At 40.2% G+C, this 21,251-nt stretch overlaps 2 protein-coding genes across 2 annotated transcripts in view; one reads left to right on the top strand and one right to left on the bottom strand.

Annotated features, from left to right (window-relative positions):
* CYBB (cytochrome b-245 beta chain) overlaps positions 1-9,212 on the top strand; it is a 63,615-nt gene extending 54,403 nt beyond the window's left edge. The window contains exon 15 of the mRNA XM_060002815.1: positions 9,082-9,212. The gene's annotated coding sequence lies outside the window, so the exon portion shown is untranslated. The remainder of the gene's footprint in view (positions 1-9,081) is intronic.
* A 1,050-nt stretch (positions 9,213-10,262) lies between these two features.
* DYNLT3 (dynein light chain Tctex-type 3) lies at positions 10,263-20,906 on the bottom strand. The gene is made up of 5 exons (XM_060002645.1): positions 20,812-20,906; positions 18,316-18,357; positions 13,089-13,212; positions 12,354-12,431; positions 10,263-12,059 (listed from the first exon to the last, which is right to left on the bottom strand). The coding sequence occupies exons 1-5, from the start codon at positions 20,839-20,841 to the stop codon at positions 11,983-11,985; spliced, it is 351 nt and encodes a 116-aa protein (XP_059858628.1). The 5' UTR covers positions 20,842-20,906; the 3' UTR covers positions 10,263-11,982.
* Between the last annotated feature and the right edge of the window lie 345 nt (positions 20,907-21,251).

Below are 21,251 nucleotides of genomic sequence, written 5' to 3'. Positions count from 1 at the left end.
GGGAGAGGCCACAGCAGTGAGAGGCCCGCGTACCGGGAAAAAAAAAAAAAAAATTAAGAAAAAGAGTCTATGAGTCCAGCCATCCCTAACCTTCCCACTTCAGACTTTCACTTGCCGGAGGCATCTCCATCCCCCTTGTATTCTTCACTGTTTGCATCTTACCTCTGCCTAGCAACACATGTTTTACTCTTGCTTTTGTGTGACTGGAGATCTTATGTTTAAAATGTGTCCTGAACATAGTGGACTCCCAAGGCTAATGGTTCCCTTAACTTTAACATGCATACAGATCACCAGAGGAGAATGTCAAAAATGGAGAATTCCAGTTCTCCCCTACCTCGCCCTCTACCTCTGATTCAGCACATCAAGCACGCACGGAGCCTGGGCATTTTCCTTTTAGCTGGCACTTCCGGTCTTCCCACTGTAGGTGGTTGGTCTATGGACAACACTTGGGGAATACTGGCCCAAATGGTAATAGAACAGACAGGGTTCTAAGGCCCCTCCTCTGACACTGCCCTGAACCATTAAAGTCAAAGAGTCAAAAATTTGTAAATATCATACGTAGAATTGATATGGGTTTTCTCATAAGATATGTCCTGTGGGCCGACTTGGAGAAGAATATCGTCCGATGTTGCAAAGCCTTCTGGCCTCAGCTGCTGCTCATTCTCCGTCTGTCTTTCCTGTTTCTGGATCACGGCCAGCTTTAGCCAGGCTTGTTGCTTGGTGCCAGTCTAAAACACTGGATTTTCTATTTGTTCCATTTTAGTTCTGTAGAGCCCTATAACATATTATGAGGGAAAAAGTACCAGAGAAGCTTCTGGACAGATGCAAATGGTTGATGTCGTGTCAAATATCTGTTAGATGAGAAGACTCTTGGTTTGGATTTTTTTTTAGTCCATGATACTAAAGTTTAAAAGGCCCTAACCTGGGTCTTCCCTGGTGGCACAGTGGTTAAGAATCTGCCTGCCAATGCAGGGGACATGGGTTCGAGCCCTGGTCCAGGAAGATCCCACATGCCGCGGAGCATCTAAGCCCGTGTGCCACAACTACTGAGCCCACGTGCCACAACTACTGAAGCCCGTACACCTAGAGCCCATGCTCTGCAACAAGAGAAGCCACTGCCATGAGAAGCCCGCGCACCGCGACGAAGAGTGGCCTCCGCTCGCCGCAACTGGAGAAAGCCCGCGCCCAGCAACGAAGACCCAACGCAGCCAAAAATAAATAAATAAAATGTATTACCTGTTAAAATACATTAAAAATCAAATAAAATAAAAGGGCTTAACCTGCCCTCTTCATTGTACAGATGAGTAAAGTACAGCTGAAGAAATGGTTACTTCAAGATCACATAGCCAACCGGAGGTAGAGCCAGAACTAAAATGGAGGCCTTCTTACTCCCAGTCAAATGCCATTGTTGGCAGCAAAGAGGCAAAGCTACGGGCATTAACGAAGCTGATCCCAGTGAATGGTGCTCCGTGTGATTTTAGATACTTCAACAAACCTTGTTCAGCTCAACCGATGAGAAACCAAACCCTATGGCATCCTTAGTTTTTCTCTCTGCTTGGCTCCCTAGACCTACCAGTCATGAGTTCCAGATAATTCAAACTCCATTATATTTCTTACATTTACACATTTCCCTCCTACTTCCACAGCAATTGCTGTGGTTCAGGACAGTCATGCAGAAGAAACCCTACTGCAAGTTCTATGCAGCACACACACACACAAATACACATAATCACATATAAAGACTTGGGCGGGTAAGATATCCTAGGAATGAGAAGAGCAGGCCCAGCGTGTATGATTTTTGTGCTTTGTGATTCCCGATGAATCCCATTAGAATGGGTCATTTTAAGGGCTGGCACAGGGTCTCTTTAGCCATGTGTATACATGTATATTTGCACATGGGAGGGGAAATTCCCTCCCATGTACAAATATATCTGCTTGCTGTTTTCAAGAGTCTGAATTACTTTCTCTCTTCTTAAGACAAATTACAGAAGAAATACGATCTATTAAGACTTAAAAGGTACACATCTTATAACCCAATGATTCCAATTCTAAAGTGTTCTAGAGAAACATTCACGCGTGGACACAAGAAGCTTTGAGCAAAGGTATTCATATCAGCATTGCTTGTAAGAGTGGAACATTGGTAGAATGTCCACCAATAAGAAATGGAATAAACTGTGGCCCATCCATACCATGTGATACAACATAGCAGCTAAACTCAACAAGGTGGCTCTGTATATGTTGACATGAACAAAAATCCCAAAGGCATACCGTTGCCTGAAATGAGCAAGCTGCAGAATAACATGTTATATACATTTTTCAAATAATACATGCGTACATGTATATAAATGTGGAAAATCCCTAGACTCATATACATCAAAATGATAGCAGTTATTACCTCCTATTACCCTTGGGAGTGGATGGCAAGATGGGAGATCAAAAGGGGATAAGATAGGGAGCAAGGGGCTTGTTAAGCTTTTGTTATATGGAAAAGCTTTGCATAAAAAATGCATTCATGTATTGTGTAATTTAAATTACATTTTAAAAAGTAATGTATAATTGTTTAACTGTTTCTAACCGTATAATACATAAAGTGAAATGTGATACTTCCCCTTTTCTTCTCCGTAATTTCTCTCTTCCCCTATTGGTGGACATTTTAGTTGTTTTCTTCTGTTTGTTTAATTTGCTTTTACAAATAGTATTGCAAGGAAAATGTTTGTTTTTATCCATTCATGTTATTATTTCTGTTGTATAGATGTTAAGAACTGTGTTCATGGGATATAACACTTAAAAAACTGATAGACGTTGCCAAAGTGCCCTCCCCAAAGAGCATACTGATTCACAGAACAGTAGTTCTGTGGTAACTCTCTAGTTAGTATTATCAAGGGTGCAAGAATAATAGCTGCTCCCAGACATACTGCGTTGGCCTTAAGGCCAGACAACAGCTGACTTAATTTTCTTCCCCTTGCCTGTTGACCATGTGTAGAACGATCACAGTGCCCGACCACATCAGGCGAACGGTGGAGGAGACTGGGATAGGGTGGGAGGGGAAGGTAGAGGCTGGTAGACCATGAAATTGAGGCAGACTAATGACCCATGGGCCACATTAACCCACGGACATGTTTTCTTTGGCCTGTACAAGGTTAGGCTACACAGTGTTTAAAAAAATAAATCGGAATCAGTGACAAGTGTTGAGGGAGCAGTGCTTCATCCCCACTCCTGTTGGGATTTCATATGAAAGGGATTTCACATGGTTCTCCATGTGGAGAATCATCAATTCACAGAGCATTCCTGATCTTTCTTTACTCTCTCACTCATTCCCGCCTTGGGAAGTGGAGTGGCTTCTTCTTACCTTCCTCTTTATTGATTCATCAGAGAGTATGTTTCTGCTTATGACTGGGCGGTAACTCTAATTCTGGGGGTCAATATTAAAAAGACCAGTTTCCCTCAGTCCCATTCTCCAACGGAAGGGTGATTTTTAAAAAAATTTTTTTTTTATTGAAGTATAGTTGATTTACAACATTGTATTAGTTTCTGGTGTACAGCAAAGCGATTCAGTTATACATATCCGTATATTTTATATATATATTCTTTTTCATATTCTTTTCCATTATGGTTTATTACAGGATATTGACTAGAGTTCCCTGTGCTGTACAGTAGGTCTTTGTTCTTTATCTATTTTCTATATGGTAGTCTGTATCTGCTAATCCCAAACTCCTAATTTATCCCTCCCCTCCCTTCTTTCTCCTTTGGTAACTATAAGTTTGTTTTCTATGTCTGTAAGTCTGTTTCTGTTTTGTAAATAAATTTGTATCATATTTTAGATTCCACATATAAGCGATATCATATGGTATTTTTCTCAGAAAGGTGATACTTTTTTTTAAAATTTTTTTTATTGGGGTATAGTTGTTTTACAATGTTGTGTTAGTTTCTACTGTACAGCAAAGTGGATTCCCCTGTGCTATACAGCAGGTTCTTATTAGTTATCTATTTTATACATATTAGTGTATACATGTCAGTCCCAATCTCCCAATTCATCCCACCACCCTCCCCCCACTTTCCCTCCTTGGTGTCCATATGTTTGTTCTCTACATCTGTGTCTCTATTCCTGCCTTGCAAACCGGTTCATCTGTACCATTTTTCTAGATTCCACATATATGCGTTAATATACGATATTTGTTTTTCTCAGAAAGCTGATACTTCGATTTTAACCTGTCTTTCTCCTTGCCTCTTAATTTGTTCAGAACTCAGGAAGGGAAGAGGTGTACTATTTATGAGACCCCCTAGGTCCAAACACCAATGCTGAAAAGAACTGAGGTTTTGAAATTGAGACTTCATATGTTACATGGTGAAAGGACTTTGCAGGTGTGATTAGATTAAAGATCTTGGGATGGGAGATCATCCTGGGTGGGCCCAATGTAATCACAAGGGTCCTAATAAAGGGAAGGATAGAGGCAGGAGGCTCAGAGTCAACGGAGGAGATGACAGAAGCAGAGGTCAAAGAGGAAAGAGATTTGAAATTGCTACATTTCTGGCTTTGAAGATGGAACCACTGACCAAGAAATGTAGGTAACCTCTAGAAGCTAGAAAAGGCAAGAAAATGAATGCTCACCTAGAGCCTCCAGAAGGAATGCAGCGCTGCTTAAACTTTGACATTAGTCCAGTAAGACTGCTGTGGAATTTTGACCTCTAACACTTACTGTAAGAGACTAAATTCATGTTGTTTCAGGCCACCAAGTTTAAGCAGCAATAGAAAACTAATACAAAAGTTAACAAGAAAGTAAAGTATTTCTTTTTTTTTAATTGAAGTGTAGTTGATTTACAATGTTGTGTTAATTTCTGCTGTACAGCAAAGTGACTCAGTTATGCATTTATACACAGTCTCTATTCTTTTCCATTACGGTTTATCCCAGGATACTGAATATAGTTCCCTGTGCTATACAGTAGGATCTTGTTGTTTATCCACTCTGTATGTAATAGTTTGCATCTATTAACCCCAAACTCCCACTCTATCCCTTCCCCACTGCCCCTCCCCCTTGGCAACCACAAGTCTGTTCACTACGTCTGTGAGTCCATTTCTGTTTCGTAGATAGGCTCATTTGTGCCATATTTTAGATTCCACATATGAGTGATATCATATGGTATTTGTCTTTCTCCTTCTGACTTGAAAGTAAAGTATTTCTTATATCCATATCTATCCCAAACAGGAAAACAGAAACTAGATCAAGATGACTATCTATTTCAGTAATTACGTGAGAGGATTTCTTTGTGGGAGTGTAGTGGGCATTGTTGATTACTTACCAGCATCCAATAGTCACCTCACCTTTCATACCATGTGACCCAGCAATTACATTCCTAGGCATATACCCGAGAGAGATGAAAACGTATGTCCACATAGAAACTTGTTCACAAATGTTCACAGCAGCATTTTTCAGAAGAGTGAAAAATGAGAAATAATCCAAATGTCCACTGACTGATAAACAGATAAATAACTATAAAAAGTACCCTGATTTTTACTGAAATATTTAGCCCTCTTCCATATCTCTGATATACTTTAGGGAACACTAACACTTCTTTGGTCTAAGTGTAATGCTCTCCTTGCTACAATGAATCATTCAGAAGCTCACATTTAAGAGAGTCAAGGCACAGAATTTTCCAGATTAAGAGATCAACTCATTACAGAAGAGCTTGGCTTTTCTGGCAACTCACTTTTTCTCTTTTATTATGTCTCTATCCAGTGGTATATCATGGGCAATGGTGGGAGTGGTCTTCCCTGGGTGCAAGCAATAAGAGGGCACATTGTAGAGAATTTATAGACAATAAAACCGACCAAAAGTTGATCTGCTTTTTTATGTTCTTTTATATGAAATTGTCTTTAGTCCATCTTCATTTTTTTTTAATTTATTTATTTTTATTTTATTTATTTTTGGCTGCATGGGGTCTTCATTGCTGCGTGTGGGCTTTCTCTAGTTGCAGCGAGCGGGAGCTACTCTTTGTTGCGGTGCACGGGCTTCTCATTGCAGTGGCTTCTCTGTTGCGGAGCATGGGCGCTAGGTGTGTGGGCTTCAGTAGTTGCAGCACGTGGGCTCAGCAGTTGTGGCCTGCAGCTTCAGTAGTTGTGGCTTGCGAACTGTAGAGCGCAGGCTCAGTAGTTGTGGCACACGGGCTTAGCTGCTCGGCGGCATGTGGGATCTTCCTGGATCAGGGCTCAAACCCATGTCCCCTGCATTGGCAGGCAGATTCTTAACCACTATGCCACCAGGGAAGCCCCCATCTTCATTTTTTAATTGAAAGTTTTATTGATATCATTATAAATTCACATACAGTTGTAAAAAATAGTAGAGAGAAATCTCCTGTATCCTTTTCCCAATTTCCCCCAATGGAAACATTTTCCAAACCTCTACTGCAATATCACAACTAGGATATTGACATTGATAAATCCACCCACCTTATTCAGATTTCCCCAATTTTACTTGTACTCGTTTGTGTGTATTTAGTTCTACCCAATTTTATAATGTGTAAGTTTGTGTATCTACCACCAAAGCCAAGATACTGAACAGTTCCAATACCGCAAGGATTCATGTTGGCTTTTTATAACCACCCCCCCCTCCCTCCTGCCCCCTTCCCTCCTTCCCCCTCCACTATCTCCAACCTCATTTTTTAAGCTTTTGTTTTAAACACGTCATATAAATGGAATCATACAGTATTCCTTTAGGATTGGCTTTTTCACTCAGCGTAATTCTCTGGAGATTCATACAACTTCTTGTGTGTGTGTTTTCTGAGTAATAGTCCACGTATGTACCACAGTTTGTTAAAGCATTCACCCATTGATGGTCAAAGTGATTTCCAGTTTTTTGCTGTTACTAATAACACTGCTATGAACGTTTGTGTACAGGTTTTTGTTCTGTTTTTTTTAATCACCCTATGCTGGTGATTCTAAGCCATCTCAGACCATTCCCATCAACCAGCTCCCTGCCTAACACACCACTCTCTCTGCCACATTTGCTGCTGACACCATTCTCAACACTGCTGCTGGTGTCGCTGGTACTGGAAGTTTGGTCTGTCTTCCCTGGATTGGAGGGTGGTAGCGAGAGGAGAGGGCAGCTGTGATGACAGTTCTGCTAATAAGAAAACTTGGATGAGTCCTTGACGAGACTTCTGCTTTTCTTTTTCTCTCCCCCCGTTTTCTCCTATTGAATAATGCTCTCCTTATTCTCTGATCCAAAATTCAGAGAGAACTATCAATACTTTGCTGGCTTAATGTATCCCAGCCACCTTATGGATTAAAAATCAATCTATGGATAAACCATCACTGGGTCAGGTGCTCATACCTAGTGCAATATGTAGCCATTCCTGGGTAAAGAACATCTACTTCCCCAAACTGTGGGGTAGGGTCATTTCATCTGTGGGCTGTGCAGTTTCGTGTGTGTGTGTGTGTGTGTGTGTGAGTGATTTCTAAGAGGAGGCATTGAATGGGCGACTGCCATGTCCAGTATGCATGGGTGATTCTCTGGGTAGAACAGAGTCCATCCTAGCCACAAGAAAAGCAAAAATCAGTAAATAACAAAACATTAACCTTTTTATAATAACGTTCCTTTAACTAAGGTTGTAAAATGAACTCCAATATAATAAGATATAAAATTATCTGTAAACTTGTGAAAAGTTAGGTGATATACATCAAAAAAGGAATACTTTAGTTTTGGAGAAGTTGATTTGTAGCCCTTCTTTCTTTTAATAAGGAGAGTATAGGTTTGGTTTACTGGTAAGGCCTCTGAGTCCAAGATAATGAAAACATAACATATAAAAGTGCTTTGTGTTCCATTGTTTATAACTGAGAACAACAAAAAGAAAAAAGTTCTCAAATTATTAAGGTATAATTTTTTAAGTGGCTAGGAAACACCTCTTACTCTAATACAGGGGTTGTTAAACTATGACCAGCCTGCCACCTGTTTTTGTAAATAAAGTTTTATTGGAACACAGTCGTGCCCATTCATTTACATACTGTCCTGGGCTGTTTTCAAACTACAACAGCATACTTGAGTAGTTGCAAAGGCCTATAATGTCTCAGATATTTACTTTTTGGCCCTTTACAGAACAAGTTTGCTTTAATTTAATTATTCAGAGACCACTACTCTAATCCTCATCATTTTGGGTGGTATTCTATATGAGCATTAACCGTGAAAGCCTATGTTAGCTCATGCAGCTTAATCCAAATTCCTAGCCTACAAAATTACAGGTTAAGGAAAGGTTGGTACATAATACAATCTTAATTTTCACTAGGAATGAAAATAACAGAACTTTCATTGAGTAATAATACTGCCTCATGTAAAACTCTGCCTTGAGAAACCCAGACTGAAATATCTCAAGTTAGAAGTGGGCATACATAAAAATATCTAAAAAGACACAGCATTCAGTAAAATAAAAAGGGTTATTTTGGCATGAAGAAAGTTGAATATACATTACTGGATAAGCCCAGGCATGAAATTCCCTGACCTGGTTAGGCAGAACTGCAAAGAAACTTCCCCATATAGGCTTCACCGTTAAAGCATCCCAGAGTGGGGATAGTTGCCCACATTTTGTGTCCTATAGGGAAGATACATACCATCCCGGTGGTACTGTGAGTGTCTGTACAAAGTTCCCGCTTCATCTCTGAGATCCTTAGAAACCATTTTGGGAAGAGATACTCTTTATGAAGCAGTTAGGGGCCATCTCTAATTAGGCCTGGATTGTCAATATATCCTACATATCCAAGGATGACATGGGGTGACATTGACTGGGACCACAGTGAGAAATATAGGATTTGCAATTAGACAAGGTGGGCTAGAATCTCCTGGACCACTGAGGTTAATGTATATTGATGGTGGCTATCTAAATCTTGTAAAGGCTGAATGCTTAAGATCCTTTTATAGGGAATTTAGTAAATATGCAAAGGTCAATTTTACTGAATTATTAGACATTGAAACTATAAGCCTCTTTAGCCACAAGTATAGCTCCACCTTCTAGATTATAAAACAAGTTCCCCTTGGGTAGACTGTAGCACATGGAGTGAAATTTTCAATTCATCTCTCAAACTTTGCTTTGCAGGCTTCCCTGGTGGCGCAGTGGTTGAGAGTCTGCCTGCCGATGCAGGGGATGCGGGTTCATGCCGCGGAGCGGCTGGGCCCGTGAGCCATGGCCGCTGAGCCTGCGCATCCGGAGCCTGTGCTCCACAACGGGAGAGGCCGCAACAGTGAGAGGCCCGCATACCGCAAAAAATAAAAAAATTTTTAAAAAAAGACCTAGTTCCTTTGCTACAAAAAAAATCACAGATTTTTCTCCCGCTTTTAAAAAACTGTTATCAAGGATAGACAAGGTTTTTTACTCAAGCTTTAAAAATATAATCCGCAGCATCGTAAGATTACCTTTAAAATGTGATGATGACTGTAGGTGGTGAAAATGCTTTCAGTGACTCATAATTAGATAACATCCAACGTGGAAAGAAGAGCAAAAAAGTACTTTTTACCACAGAAAATGTAATGAGATGTTGCCATCATTTAGGGCTGTATACAGGTACTTTACAAACATAAAATTATAGCTTTACAAAAATCCGTTAGTACTTACATCTGAATACCCTAACTTTACATACTTAAAGTCTTTAATTAAAAACAGAAAAAACAGCAACAACTTGATTGAAAGTTGACAAATAGGACAAAATTCCTTGCCAAAAAATAGTTATTAAAGCTAATAAATAGTTATAGAATATATTTTATACTGCCTTTTTTTTTTCTTTTTTTTCTTTTTGGCGGTACGCGGGCCTCTCACTGTTGTGGCCTCTCCCGTTGCGGAGCACAGGCTCCGGACGCGCAGGCTCAGCGGCCATGGCTCACGGGCCCAGCCGCTCTGCGGCATGTGGGATCTTCCCGGACCGGGGCACGAACCCGCGTCCCCTGCATCGGCAGGCGGACTCTCAACCACTGCGCCACCAGGGAAGCCCATATACTGCTTTTTAAAATAACTTTTTATTAAAAATAATAAAAGGCATGAAATAGGAGCTGTTATTTATGTTGTAATGGTCAACACTGGGTTCGGGTTGCTATTTTAATGGCATTTATTCTGTACAATGTATCTGTGGTCTGACATTCATTTCTCTTCCTCATTCCTGTTATTTAGAATTTCTTAAAGACAATGCCATTTCTTTAACTATTCAGTGAACATCCAGAAGCAAACGTACAGTGCAGGAAGATACTCTTTATTACATTTTAACTAGAAACAGAACAGACAGCAAGTTCACGAGGTATTTTTGATTATTATTCTTTTAAAATCAGGCTTCAATAACAATAATCAAAAGCAAGCCTTAACCGCACAGATGTATTTTGGTCACTATTATAATCTTCAAGGCACAAAAGCCAGCAGCGTAAACTAACATAAAGGTAATGACTGATAAATTTTGACGTGCCCAAAATGTAGATCGCTGCATTAAACTCCATCCTTGTATTTTCTTCATCTTCTTCTTACACACTGAACAATTATTGTTACTCAGCAAAATATCAAACATGCACATAGTATTCCTAGAAGAATACTATCTTAATATTGTCAACATTAAGCTTTTCTTTCCCCCCAGAATTCAATGAATCATGGTTCCACTCCCTATATATATTAGTGTTAGTGGTAATATGCAAAATTGACTTTGTTTTCAAGGTTAAATAGCAAATTGACTTCGCATTTGGTGGCCAGCTGTGTACTCTAATTTTTCATCTTTTATTTTCTTAATAAATTTAACTATATTTCATAAGCCCTGAGATATTCAGTAACCTGCTAATGATTGTATACGTTTTATACTTTACCCCACTCAATTTGAACCTCACATAATAAGTATTTAAAGTTATTTACAGATGATTGTAACTAAAGCAATGACAAAATTTACTACTTGCATATTATACTGCTAATAAGGCCTTTAACTAAGAGTTGCATATTTTATGCATTTTTTTGCTTGTTAGGAGCAATTCTTAAAATTACATCTATAATTCTGTCAGCAATAAGTGCTTTTCATTTGCTTACTTCTACCTGGATAACCAGATTCACTTTTTTCCTCTCTTGTAAAACAACTCTTTTTTTTTTTCTTCCCAAACATAAATGTCAGTTGTCCAACTGAATAGGTACCAAAAGAAACTTAGAATTTGAACAGCATATTGATAACTATAATTAGCAGAGAAATAGCTCATAACAGACATTCAGTAAATGTTTGTAACACATGGAATGAATGAAGTGTAAGGCAGCTGTTAGAGTCATATACTTTTCATCATACACTGTAACTAATTTTGTTTACCTTACCTGATTTAATTCACCTTCAAATGTAAATAAGAATTTGAAATTTAAAAAGCTGATTTAAGGGAATTCCCCGGCGGTCCAGTGGTTAGGACTCTGCACGTTCACTGCCAAGGGTGCGAGTTTAATCCCTGGTCAGGGAACTGAGAACCCACAAGCGGCGTGGCACGGCCAAAAAGAAAAAGAATGGAATTACTTTCCACTAAATCATATGTACAACTAAGAAGGAGAAATAAAAAACTAAGAAGTGTTAACTAATTATTATCATTTTCTCCACATTTATCCTTGCAGTATTTTTGTTCATATATTTATCCCTGTTAACTTTTCTAGCTGAAAGAGAATTTAATTATCTGAATGGTTTTCCCCATCTTCTTAGGTACATATTATTAGTGAAAAGCCAGTGTAAATATAAGGTTGTATTTTCATGTCATGCCATATTTCTGTATTTCTGCATTTTTTGCTAATGTTGAGGTTTTCCTATTCAAATGATGCTGTAGGAATATGAGATAATCTGCCAACTTCCTATGAGATTGCTTGCTTGCACTATTCAGTTTTTGTTGATAGTTTTGAAGCATATTGCACACTTGTCATCTAGCACACGAATAAGTAACTGTTACTCTTTTTAGAAAGGATACAGTGACAAATTCTTGTTAATGGTTTTGGCCGAACATTTTTAGCCTGTTACAGGACAATAGCAATGGCAAAGACATTGACAATACAGTTCATGGTTCGGTTTTCCCATCTTACAGTACAGGTTCCTGAAAATACACAACAAAAGGACTTTGAAATACCAGCAAAACATCAGAATTACCAGGAAAAAAAAATATATATATATACATTTTTCATAGGTTTTAATATCACATTTCCTGCAATCTGTTCAATCTTCATATTTCCTATTTGTCTGACGGCATACTTGTCACTAGGTACAAAGCAATTCTGTTGATAAAGTCTTGTGGGAATTTAATTAGAGATAAATAAGGATTCGATAACAAGTACACTATTTGACTTTGCTAGAAGTTGGATTTTGTTTGAATCAGCTTAAAGTCTCTTACCATCAGATGTGGTGTCCCAAAAACATGAGCTGGCTGTGTGAAAGCCATATGCACTCCTCTGGACCACCGCACAGGTCACTAAAAATAAAGTTGCACAGTAAGAACACTTACAAACGAAGGAAAACGTACCTGAGTGTTTGAGTTCGGAGCTCTAAAAGCTATAAAAATAACAGAAAACAAAGCATTCAGCGAATGGATTGAAAAAAATAAGTCTCTCATCTTGATTATTTACCAGCACGATTCTGACCCCACTGGGTCCAGTCTGTTTGCTGCCCAGTGCCATAACCAATGGTGACGGCACTGCAGGAAAAATCTGGGCGAAATTATGTGCCTTGTCCCATGGGCATAATTCAGACACAAAAACAAAGAAAATATTCCACTTTACAAGTATTGTGTGGTACTTCACAGTCCTACACGTAAGGAGGCATGGCACTGATGAAAGGAAGACAGTAGGGCTGAGGGAATCTCACTGACGACAACCGATGCAAATGTAAAGGATGATGCTACCAAGGCAAGTAGATGGTTGGCAGGAGCTCACACTGCTTTTGAGTTGTGAAAGATCTCCATCTGTTAGGTATTATCACAGATTATTTTTGTGATGAATAAGTCAGAAGTCCTTCACCCCCTATTAGTATCCAACTTGAGTGTCTCTCATTCATTTACATTCTATAAATTCAGAGAAAAACCACAGGAACAAAGGTGAGTAAACTAGTGAAGAAGGACACTGATACTTACCAATATACTTATAAGCTTTTCCCAGCTTAACCAGATGTGCTAAGGATTGTTCCACTATGCTTGCGGTCCATTGGTTGATGTTGTTATGATTATAATCTTCACCTCCCAAGACCCCATCTATACACTAAAAGGGCAGAGGACAATTAAACAAAGTATACACATATCACATCAAAAAATTTATTCAAAACATAAAATACACTTATAACCTAATAAAACATCTTACAAGATATGCATCTGTTAAGTATTTATTATGCATCATCTCTAACTGTTGTAGAATTTTCAAAGCATTTCCGCATGTGTCATCTCACTCTGTGAGATATTACAGGCCATATAAAGATAAATGTGACATGGCCTCTACTGTAAAGAACTTAACGGTCTAGCAGAGAAGCTACTAAAAGAACTCTATAATACAAGGAAGACTAATCAAGGGTGGTAAGTCATTATGGGGTGGTGGAGATTTTAAAAGGGTGATATCAATTGGTTAAAGAATGGCTTTGAAACAGCTGGGATTTGAACTAGGTTTCAGATGCTAGAAACAAAGGATGAGACCAACTTAAAAATATATTTCTCACGTACAATAATTATATCCTATTTCATATATGTAACTGCTTAGCTATCAAACAACAAGCACACCTGCCACTAAAAGTAAATCATCAACAAACGCTAGTTTTTAGGCACTCTAAAAAGACAAAGTTAATTTTCCACGGTGTTTACGTGCATCCACTTCTGATACTTGATTAAGAGTACCGGTTTAGTATCACAGTCTTAGGTTTTAAGGTCACCTCAGCCACCCCTGTGTGACCTTCTACAAGTGACTTAATCTCTTGAAACCCCTTATTTTCCTAATCTTTAAAGTAGGGATAACAGCCTCATCAAGTTGTTGTGAGGATGGGGTGAGATAAGGAAAGCCGTGTGCTCAAACACAGTGACTGCCACAGAGTAAACACATAAGTAATGACAGATATTATTACATCATTATAATTATTGCTGCTGTTATCTTATTTTTTCCAGTTTTATTGAGATATAATTGACATACAACATTGTGTCAGTTTAAGGTGCACAGTGTGATGACTTGACACGTCATATTGTGAAATGATTGCCACAATAAGGCTAGTTAACACATTCACTTCCTCACATACTTACCTTTTGTTTGTGTGTGTGTGTGTGTGTGTGTGTGTGTGTGTATTGAGAACATTTAAAATCTACTTTCAGCAACCTTCAAGTGTACAATACAGTACTGTTAACTATAATTATCATGGTGTATATTAGATCCTCAGAACTTACTCATCTTATAACTAGAAGTTTGTACCCTTTGACCGACATTTTCCCCACCCCATGGCAACCACCATTCTACTCTGTTTCTATGAGTTTGGATTTTTTTAGATTCCACATATTGGTCCGATCATACAGTATTTGTCTTTCTCTGACTTATTTTGCTGCTATTATTTTTTTATTCAAGTGATAGAGCCTGGAGAATAAAGCACTCATTCAATTCATTTATAGAATCCAGCTTAGTAAGACAGACACACACGTGCACGTTGAAGCTTTCATTTACTACAACTGGACTATAGTAGAGGCACTAATTAATATGGAATCTTAAGCTGAATAGTATAAACTCTTCACTAATCATAAAACGCAAAAAGAGAAATTAAATATAGAGGGGTTGAAGAAAGTAACAACGTACCTCAAATTACTCTCCTAGAATGTAACATGAAGAGTTAGGAGGGTCAGTGGCCCAAGGATCATGGGGACAAAGATTAATCCTGACTTTACCATACCCAAGCTGACGGCCTTTGGGAAACCTCTTCCTCTCCCTAGACTGCTGTACCTTAATGGGAAACTACCAGCCCTTGTTTACTTTCAGGTTATCTAATAGGACTGCTTCAAGTTCTGCTCCAAACAACAGAAATATCAGGGGCCTGTGGATGCCACTGTAAATAGCCCTGCTAATTACTATTAATTAACATTTAGCCTTCTTCATTACCACTTAACCAGGAGGCCCACTAGATAATGAGGTCCTTAACCTGCTCTGTATTCCCAGGGCCAAACTCAGAACTCGGGCAGGGAGCAGGCACTCAATACATGTTTGTTGTTGAAGTAATACTGGCTTTGATATACTCTCTGGGCATCCTGAATCAAATATACTTTAGATTAAGCACCAAGTTAATTCCATTTGTAACTCACTTTTTATATGAAAATTTGTGGGCAAATTCTATTACTGACAATAAATATAACATGCATATCACCAGTAAGTGAGTGGCTCTAAGACTTCAGCAGGAAAAATATATTAGCATAGGGGCTCAGAGGAAGGACTCTAAGAAAATAAGGAGATCAGCAAAAGATAAGAAAAACAGAAATGCCTGCTGAAACTGTATAATCATCGGGGAAGTGCTGAAATGTTTTCAAATAGTTCTCTCTCTCTCTCTCTCTCTCTCTCTCTCTCTCTCTCTCTCTCTCTCTCTCTCCCCGCCCCCCATCACCTTTCAAATACCTCAGTGGCAAAGACAGTTGGCTCATGGGAAGAGAGGGGGAGGGAAGAGGATACACAGGTACCTGAAAGCCAGCTGTGGCAAACCTGAGATGTCTTTCGAGTCTCATATTTTATATGAAAATTTCAAATGAAGCTTGCTTTTGACTCCATAACGTATCAGTTTGTTTTCATTTGAAAATGGTGTTAAATTATTTATATTACTTAACTCCCTCTTGCAAGTATAGAAGTAAAATTGATGCTCTAAAATGCACCCAGTGGGGACTTCCCTGATGGTCCAGCGGTTGAGAATCCATCTTGCAATGCAGGCGACACCGGTTCGATCCCTGGTGGGGGAACTAAGATCCAACATGCCGCGGGGCGACTAAGCCCGCGCGCCACAATGAAAGATCCCACGTGCCGCAACTAAGACCCGACACAGCCTAAATAAATAAATAATTTTTTTTTAATAAAAAAAAATGTACCCAGTGGCTTCTAGGACCTCCTAGCCACCACTCAATATGGGTATCTCATTTTAAGAAGCATGGTTCTTTTAACTGAACAAACCATCAAAGTAACCCATGCACATGGGTTTAAAAATCCAACAGAACAGAAGAGCTTACAATGAAAAATAAGAATCCCCTCCCCACCCTTTCCCATCCCCAGCCCCCTTCCACAGAAGAAACACTTTTAGGGTACAACTGTTTTTTTATCTCTTAAGGGTCACTCACATGTCTAAATAATGTTTATATAACTATTTCTTGATTTATGAATTCTAGACAACATCCCTAGAGCTCCTGCTATGACAGATGAAAGTTTAGTTCCCTAGGACCACCTGCCACCTCCTGCCCCCCCTCCCCACATCCCTCAATATAATGAATTTGCTATTTTTACTTCAATATATTTACATTATTAGAAGCATGTTTCTTTTCTACTCTGGATGTTTCCTTCCACGCAGAGGATTTTTTCCTTATCATCCCTGGCCTCTCGTCCCACCTGTTATTATTCCTCCCCATGGAGGTGGAGTGAGCTACTGGTTGGTACCTTTCTCATCTGGGAGGGCCAATCTCCCAAATGCCTTGGACTTCGCTATTTGGTTTCTCCTTCCCTCTTCACCCAGAGCAACGAAAGGCACCAGCCTGGTTGAGTGTTTCTCTCTGCTGACTCTAACTTTCCCTTGGATGCCTCTTCCAAGGTCTGAACTGAACAGGTAGGGAGTTAGCAAAACAAGCTCCAATCTCCAACTCAGTTTTTATCAATAATAAAGGTGATATTTGGTTCTCTTTCTACTAACTCTTTGGTCTTTTCATATGGTTCATAATGTGGGTAAAGAAGAAGGTACTATTTAAAAGATTCCTCTAATACCCCAGCATCCTTTGCTTCATGTTCCATCCACCAAGGACAGTCTCTCTTGACTTTCCACTTTGAAGCTGTTATCACTCCTGCCCTCCCATGACCTCCATCCCTTCTTCCACCCCCCGCCATTGCCCTCATTTGTGCTTTTGCATTGTCAAGGTATCGAAAACATTTGCATTTTGTTATAATAATGATATATTCCTGGCTACAAAGCTCTAATACATGATTTTGAACTATTAAAATATGGCGGGATTTTCAGGTGCCTATCCAGCTCTCTCAGACCTCACGTTGATCCTAGTTTTACGAGGCCAGCCCTGGGTGAGTTCCGGGTGAGTTCGTGCCCTAAGCATTCAGGCAGGTAAGGCATCGTCTCAGGACTGAGATGGTGCTCAGTGCCCAGAGGGCCAGCCAATCCAGCCAAGCCTAAAGGTAGTTGGGGCCTGCTGCTAGGACGCGGGCCGCAACAGCCATGCCCACAATACAAGCCTACCTTCCAGGCCAGCTTATTTTTTTCTAGGATTTGGCACAGTTAAAAATGACTCAGGACTATTAAAAGTGTTCATAAATACCTTACCCACAGTTCGTCTGTATGTGATACCACTAGAATAATTAAAGTTCCTCTGCCAACACTGAGTCCCAAAGGGAACTTCTTGTCTATTTGCCTAACACGAGGACCACATATCATATTTCAAATATTTTTCTGAAGAATTTGATTTACCGTCATATCAGTGTCTAAAAGATATTAAGTGATTGCTTTTCCAATCTGTGTGTGTGTGTGCGCGGCCGTGCCATGAGGCATGCAGGATCTTTGTTCCCCGACCAGGGATCGAACCTGTGCCCCCTGCATTGGGAGTGCGGAGTCTTAACAACTGGAAGTCCCTATTTTTCCAGTTATATTGGGCAAAAAAAAAGCATACAATAACCAAAGCAGATATTTCTAGGGTCTTTTATTTACTTGAGATATATATATATATATATATATATATACACACACACACATATATATATATATACATACATATATATGTATGTATATACTATAATTATATGTTTATTATACTATACATATAATTTACCTATATACTTTTAGGGCATTAACATTTAAAATAATATTTGGCCCCATTGGAATAAAAGTTCTTTTATTCAAAAGACAGAGAATCAGTTTAGAAAACAGCAAGCCAGTTTTCTAGATCAATATTTATCCCTTTCAGGGTAAGCCCCAAGATGCCTGACAGCATCCAACACAACAAACATAGAAGCACCCCTATAAAGAATTAGTGAATAAATATGAAAAATCTTGCTTTAATACGAAGGTTTCTAACTTTGTGCCGTAAGTCAAAACACAGCTTTTTAAAATTTCAACCAATGCATCAATCTTCAAGATGAACAAGATATGTAACTCACCTCTTTAACGATATTGTGGGCTTCATCAGCATTGAAGCCGACCTAAAGATGGAAAACAAAAGATAAAGTTGTTTTCAATACAGACTTCCTTTTCCTGGTAGCTATGATGCTACACAGAATAACCTAGGCTGGCCTAGACAGGTTTTAGTGACAGGAGACCACAGTGAAAAGGGGCATTAAGTCTACTGAGGCTACTAATCCCACCTTGATCATCTTTAAAATCGCAAAATGCTTTCCCCACCTACCTCCATGGAGATCTTGATTGATTAGTTCTGAAGCAGAGCCTGGGCAACTATGTTTTTGTAAAAAGTGCTTTACTCATATAACACTACTATATATAAAACAGATAATCAACAAGGACCTACTGTATAGCACAGGGAATTCTACTCAATACTCTGTAATAATCTATATGGGACAAGAATCTGAAGAAGAATAGATATGTGTATATGTATAACTGAATCACTTTGCTGTACACCTGAAACTAACACAACACTGTAAATCAACTATACTCCAATATAAAATAAAAAAATTTTAAACAGATATGGACAGCACAGAAAAATAAAAAGTGCTTTACTGGTGATTCTGATGAACACCAGAGATTGAGGATTATTGGATTGTAAAGCTCAGGAAATAGGAGGTGGGTATAAGGATGTGTTATCAGTACACAGGAAATAGTTGCAGCTAAGTGAAAATGAGGGGGAGTGAGAAAAGAATGCTGAATAGATAAGTTTCAAGTTTGTTTTTAATTTATGCTTGGCAAAAATGTGGCTTTTCTGAGTTAAAGGTTATGAAAATACTTGATCATTCCAAATTAATGTCACTTTATAACATATAAATAATATGTTAGACCTATAATCTATATAGACCTATAATATAACAGGTCTGGCAACTTAGTCTTTCCTGTGGAGTGGCTTGATACAATCTTGAGTTAAAAGCAACCATGAATGACAAGGAAATGTCCTAGAGTCAAGAACTAGGCTACGTGATAAGATTGCAATCTAAACCAAAGCACTTCAGGTAGTACATGATTTGTTTCCATAGACACGTTTTTAGGTGCTGTATGACATCAGCATGTTTGTAAATCCCACTATACAACAAAACAGTTCAAAAACCAAGTAAATTCTGAAAATAAGTACCATCTTGAGTACAGATTTAAAATATTTTCAACTCATTTAATTACACCAGATAATTCCCCAACAACAAAGGAATAAAAATACCCTAAATAATCAGAAATATCATGAAAACAGGTGTCACAACTGCCCCTATTAAAATGGTCATTTTACCTTCAAATAAGGTCCTTATCTATTTTCAAAAGTGGTCTACAAATTAAATGGGATGTCCATTCCACTTCAATTTGGAAGGTCACCCGATAATCAGGTTGTACTGGGTGGCCATGGTAACGCATGTAATTTTCTTTTTAAATATAGGTATTTAGGGGGTACTGCAGTACAGAACCTCTTAGGAGTCAGCAGACTAGTGCTTCTTGAGGGTGAAATTGCTTGTGCTTCAATTTCTAAAATGAGAATACTTTACCACTAACCTTGAGGTGTGTATGCCACCTGCAGCATAGAAGTAATGAATTTAAATGTGGTCTTAGCTTCTGCAGAAGCCCACATCCTAGAGATGAATGGTTCAGAAGCCCCTTTCAGGGGTCTAATGATACACCATTTTACGCTGCACCTCCACCACGTGCCTGCCTACTTTTATTTCACCGCACCATTCACCTGTGGCTACCACTGGACAGAAGATGTCTTTGTTTATACTGCCCTGTCACGGGTTATTCTGGGATCCAACAGGCCTCATCCTCATCGTGGTTAAAGTGAAGCCAGAGTTGTAGTTGTGTAGTCAGAGGTCTGGGTTCAAATGGAGCATCTGTCATTCCTGGCAGTTCTAACTTTGGGCGAGTCACTTAGCCGCCATGAAAGTCAGAGTCCCCCATCAGTAACAGGAAGATGACAGATGACATCACGGGATTCTGGTGAGGTTTCGGGAAGCCTGAGTCAGTAAGCAAGGGCTCCTTAATCCATAAGGCGCCTCCTTCCAAACCACCCAGACGAGAGTGCCCGGGAGCGGGACCGGCTCTGCCACCAGGGCCTCGCTTGGCGGGGATGCGGCACCTGCTTTGGGACACCAAGGGGCGGAGGAAGCAGCCAGGAAGACCGGTTCCCGAGGCCCGCCCTGCAGACTGGCGGCTCCCTCCACCCCATCCCTACCCCACGCACCCCGAGTCAGGCCTTCCACCCCTCGGCCCCGACCTCACTGCCAGCCCCCTGTGCTCCCAGCAGCCCCTGCCACCCCGACTCTCAGCCCACCCTCAGGCCCTCGGGGTGGGGAGCCGAGGATGGGCGGGGCGGATCCCGGGCCCCGAGGAGAGGACCCGGGCTCGGAGGACGCCGCACCCCAACTCTCGGGGCCGCCGGGTGCCGGGAGACCACCCGGCCAAGACTAAGCGCCAAGGCGGACGGGGGTCGCTCGCGGGCGGTGAAGGGGCGGTACCTCGTCGCAGGGGCGATGGTACTCCTCCATGGTGGCGCCAGCTCTCCTAGGGGGCTGAGGGATGGGCAGGTCTAGCTACGCGGCCGCGTACTGGCCCCGGGGAGGCCCCGCCCCCCGGTTATGGCCCGGGGCGTTCCCCACGCAGGCCCCGCCTTTGCGTCACAGCGTTACCACCTTCCTGCCCTCCCCACCCCCGCTCCGACTCCCATCCCACCCTCCCGCAGGATTCCTGCGACTGGAAGTGACTCTCTGTTACCTCCAACCTTTCTGGAAACGAGGGTTGGGTGTTAAAAAGCTGGGATTTGTGCCGGTGTGGGTCAGATGGAGTGACCTAGCGTCAGTCCGTCTAAACTCTGCAGTATTTATGAGTGCCCACTGCCATGGTTATATGCACATATTCGTGCATCATAATCCAGCAAATAAGTGTAGTGAACGCAATG

This window comes from Delphinus delphis, chromosome X (assembly GCF_949987515.2).
Source record: "Delphinus delphis chromosome X, mDelDel1.2, whole genome shotgun sequence".
In the NCBI taxonomy this organism is placed as follows: domain Eukaryota; kingdom Metazoa; phylum Chordata; class Mammalia; order Artiodactyla; family Delphinidae; genus Delphinus; species Delphinus delphis.
Note: the sequence above shows the minus strand (reverse complement) of the source record. Positions and strands in the feature narration are given on the sequence as shown.